The 4,771-nt window shown below is 42.2% G+C and overlaps 1 protein-coding gene across 1 annotated transcript; it reads left to right on the top strand.

Moving 5' to 3' along the window:
* Positions 1–320: 320 nt before the first annotated feature.
* On the top strand, positions 321–1,319 carry LOC147616006 (uncharacterized). The gene has a single exon (XM_086778053.1). The coding sequence runs from the start codon at positions 326–328 to the stop codon at positions 1,220–1,222; it is 897 nt and encodes a 298-aa protein (XP_086634179.1). The 5' UTR covers positions 321–325; the 3' UTR covers positions 1,223–1,319.
* Positions 1,320–4,771: the final 3,452 nt, after the last annotated feature.

Below are 4,771 nucleotides of genomic sequence, written 5' to 3'. Positions count from 1 at the left end.
GGGAACGCTCATCTTTTGTGCGGGAGGATGAGAGGTGGGATGAGATCTGTGGTCTACTGATGATGAATAGTGAAGAGTTGTACTAGGTTTTTTTTTAATGAGATCTGAGGTGACTTTTGTAAAAGGTGGATTATTGTATATGTAGTTGGAAAGTTTATAAATATAATTATATTTTTTTCTAAAGGCGCAAAAAACCTAATCCGTCAACGTTAGCTTTCCCAAAGAGCGCCGTTTCGTGAAAGGATAAGGTGTCGGTTCGATTGGCATGTACAACCCGCTCGCATCGTCACTTTGCCAGTTGGCCTCAATGTCTATGGCTACTCAGATGCTCTTGCGCAGCAGCCAGCACCTGCTCTTCACAGGCGGCTTGATACCTCGATTATCCCATAGCTACGCCAGCCTAGCGAAGCCTTCAACAAAACGGCTCACTGCACACAGCGCAAAGTCCAAACGTATCAACCTCGTCGAAACGAACGTCGACGGCAGCCATGCAGTGTTCGCATTAAGATTGGCCAACGAGAAAGATTTCCGGCACATGATGGTCGGCGCAGGCTTATTGTGTCTGGTTCCGGCAAGCAGGGATGAGGCGACAAAGGCTTGGAAAATCTCCGGCGACGGCACGCGGAAGTTTTCCGAGCTACGGGAAAACACATGCTACATGATGATGATGAGGTCCTTTGTATCTCCTGCAGCAGCGCCGCTGGCTAGTAGGCTGCGGGCAACGGTTCAAAACGTGCGAAATGAGCTAGCCAACAGAGCAAGGGGTGAGGAAGGCGAGCTCACAGAGGCCATTCTGCGCATTTTCTCAAAAGAAGCCGGCTTCGAGGACATGGTTAGCAAGAAGGAATGGCGCATTGTGCAAAATGAAGAGGTGGACGCTGTCTTGGCCTCCCCTCGTGTCATAGTTATCGGTTTCCATTGCAACAAGCTCACCCTCAACGAAGTCAAGGCCGCCTTCGCACGTGTCTCTCAGTGGATCCACAAGGCACAAAAGGCTAGCCCACACCACTCTTTCCTTTTGAAGAAAACCGTCTATGTTGTTATGTCCGCCAACTTATTGCCCGATAAAGAAGCCAAACAAGTCATCTCATCTTGCACACGGCACAACTTCATCCTCCTCCTCAAGAATGGTGCCAACTTTTCCATGGAGAACTCCTTGCTTCCTCAACAAAACATCGTACCTGCTAATATACAAGGAGCCACAAGCTTGAGGCCCCCATGAGCCCTTCCTACATAACATTCACTTGGTCCAAATTGTTTGTGCTGCACGAGTGAACTCCAACTTTTTTTAAAAAAGAGATTTTTTACAAATAAAATAAATGGAGCCTTTAAGAAAATGTACTTTCCAAAAGGCTTGAAATAAAAGTCTAACGACTATTGAACTTCTCCGTCTCTCAAGATCTATCAAGGAGTAAAACTATTTTCTCAATAAGAGTGAAATAAGTTATATCATCACTGGATGATTAAAATGTACTACCTAATGGCTAATGCATGTGTATCTTCATTGCATTAAGGGTATGCTCACTCACCTTTAAACATTACATAGCCCTTAAGTGGACATAGCCTATATATAACTTTCCTTCATAACACTTCTTCAGTTTGACACATAGCGTTTTCTCGCATCTTTAGTTTGACACATAGTTGCTTCTCCACTTCTTGAATTCCACCACTCCTTGAATAGCAATGCATGTCACACTACGTATGGACTATCTCCAAATATAATTATAAACTCGCAAGCTTCAACATCATATGCTAGTTTTCCATTAAATCACATGCACTGCAAAACTACAAGTAATTATTCACAAAGACTATGATGCATTTAAACACTAAGAAAGAGAAGGTATGGAAACATTAAACTAGATGGCTTACACCACCCATGAGAAAGTGGTATCATCAATATTTAAAAAAATTGCATGTTCTATTGCATCATAATTTTCAAAGACATGAGAAGTTATATGATGTTTGTATTTAACCTTTGTGTGTGCTAGGACAGGGGAAGGGAGTGCAATCATGAAAAATGTGATAATTTCAAGTGGGTGTGGTTGCAATATAGGTTCTTAAACTCTTTATGGGATGGGGGGAGGGAGTGGGATCATGAAAAATGTGTGATTCTATCTCATGGGCGCAACTTGAGTTATCTTAAACTCCAATTTTTAAAGAAAGATATACATAAGTTTATTTACATACTAGAATTTTTTAATGTTCTTTTGAGACCAAATGGCCACTTAGAAATATATTGAAATTATAGAGAAGCGATATATCTAAATTTCAAGTCATGAGGTGAAGGGTATTTTTAATACCTATCAAATGCATGTGCTATATGGGTTTTCGATGTAGAAGTGATCACCCCATACCTCCTTCCCATGTTTTAAGATAACAAACATAGATTTTGTATTGATAAATTAATGTATGATAGGGCAAAAGTGCAGAAATGGTTCTCAGCATGAACCTTTTTTTTTCAATTTTTTTTTCAGCGTGGACTCTTAGGATGTGAAATCTTAGGCTACTGGTCGTATCATCAACACTCGAATCAGCTTCACTTTCCTCTTCATCATGAACAGGCTTCTGATTATCCATGTTAAACTGCTTTTTATCCCCTCTTCTGTCATACAGAGTAATGACCCCTTTCCTCCAATCTTAAACAGCCTTCATCGCTCTCAGCCATGGTCTTCCCAGAATGATGGGGAATGCACCCATTCCTGCAGGCATAACATGACAATCCACAAGCACCTTTACATCAAAAGCCTGCAATTCTAATTCCTTGATCATACCTAAGCATTTGACCTGTGATGCAAACGACATGTATTTCGACGGATGTAGGGTTTCTTTTTAATAATGGTACACCTAGGTGGTGCAATCATGCCACACCTAAATGCACCAATATGCCACGTTTAAAGAGTACTCCCCTAAATGCACCAGAATGTGAGTTTTAAAGAGTACTCCCCTGTTTTGTACTCAAAGGTCACAAAACTTGAATTTGTATTAAGTAGAAGAAGTTGTATAGCTCATGGAGCCAACAAAACATGTTTACAAAATATGCTCATGGAGCCGACAAACATGTATTTAGAGGCATTGCTCCTATGTATATTGCCTTGGATGCAAGGCTGCCCTCATGGTTTGGTATTGGTCCCTGCAAAAAGAGTATTAACAATGCAAAAACTCAGAATGACAAGTGAGGCAAACACTATTTGATGGGTGAAAAATGTAGAGGCTTACCATATTAACCACATCCGTCCAATTCACGTTAATGCCCTCTCGCTCAAGTTGCTCAAGGAGGGTGTACGTGCTGTGCATTAGGGCATACCTTTCCTCCGCAAGCATCACTCACTGCACGACTGACCACTCTTTGTTGGAAGCATGAAGTATAAATACTTAACAAAATGAAATTCCCATTATGCCAAAGAAATTGATTGTACTAATAATACTTACAAAGTATGTGTGGAAAGCATCCCAACCACCACTTCCAAGATGGGATCTCCCTACACTCTCCATTTGCTTTGTTGTGGCCTCCTGCTTATACCTACTTGGATTTGCATTGTGCTTTTTTCACACCTCTTCCCAAATCTCTTGTGTACAACACCAAGGCTTTTGTCCCCCTATCTTTACCTTGCGTGTGATGTCGTTGCGCCAGTGCTGCTTCATTATGTTCACCATGTGATCTTTAATCCATCTAGGATGGACCTCTTCACTACTTGGTGCTGGCATAAACTCACTCTTGATTTTAGTGATGACTTGATCCTTCTTTGCGCTATCAAGTTTATGCCCATGTAGTCATGCAGTCATGGTGGGCAAAGGCTATATGGCATAACTCATAGATTTAAGACTTCATTTTGTTTGCCAACATCATTAAAGATCACATTTGTGTCCACTACTTGGTATCAGAAAATGAGTCGGATTGGGGTTTGTGTTGAAGCAGCGGGATGAGCACGAGCATGGTGTTCCCTCAACTAGTAATGGGTGGGCACTCGTGCTAAGGGGAAGAATCCCCTCTGAGCCCTACCACATAGCAACAACCCGTTGAGTGATCCTGCCTCCTATGACTCGAAGTAGTTGAGCAAGCCATGGGCAGGGTTTTTGTGATGTGCCGTGGAGTGTCCAAGGGCGTGCATGTGTGGTAGTGGGCTATGGTGGCTATGCAGAAGTGCCAGGGCCTCCCCCAAAGTATGCTTAAGTCGTAGCCCTTTGCTCGGGGCTCATTTTGATACAAACTGATAAAACTAGCTCGGGGACATTGCATGTGGTGTAGGAGAGATCAGGGCTGTATGCGGTGTCTCGCCTCATGGTGTACACACATGCCATCACAACATGCCCATGATTACGGGTTTTCCCAACAACATGCCTATGCTTATTCCATGACTCTAATAAGGAGAGGAGCATGGGCATGTTCAAAAGCAAGAAGATGCTTTAAAATAAAACTGAAGACATGGCCAATAAGGGCACTTACCATCGAGATTATTTGCTAATTGGAGTCTTGAGGGGGAGGACTTGAGCAAGAGAGACCAAGGGTGAGCTTGCACCTCAAGAGAAAATTATTAAAAACCTACAAAACAAACACAAACAAGACATATTAGCAAAACAATGAAATCACACACACACACACCCCACACCACACACACATATAAACAAAAGCAAAGGCAAAGAGATCAGAAGCAAGGCCTACCTGGAGTCTTAAAGATTTAGGGTTTGCATAACCTTCAAAATAAACAAAACACATGTTAGCTAATTTTGAAAGGCCACACACACCCCACACCACAAGCATATAATCAAAAGC

The sequence above is a fragment of the Cibotium barometz genome, chromosome 39 (assembly GCF_041138505.1).
Source record: "Cibotium barometz isolate CiBa-2024 chromosome 39, ASM4113850v1, whole genome shotgun sequence".
NCBI classification, from domain to species: domain Eukaryota; kingdom Viridiplantae; phylum Streptophyta; class Polypodiopsida; order Cyatheales; family Cibotiaceae; genus Cibotium; species Cibotium barometz.
This window is presented reverse-complemented; position numbering and strand designations above follow the sequence as displayed.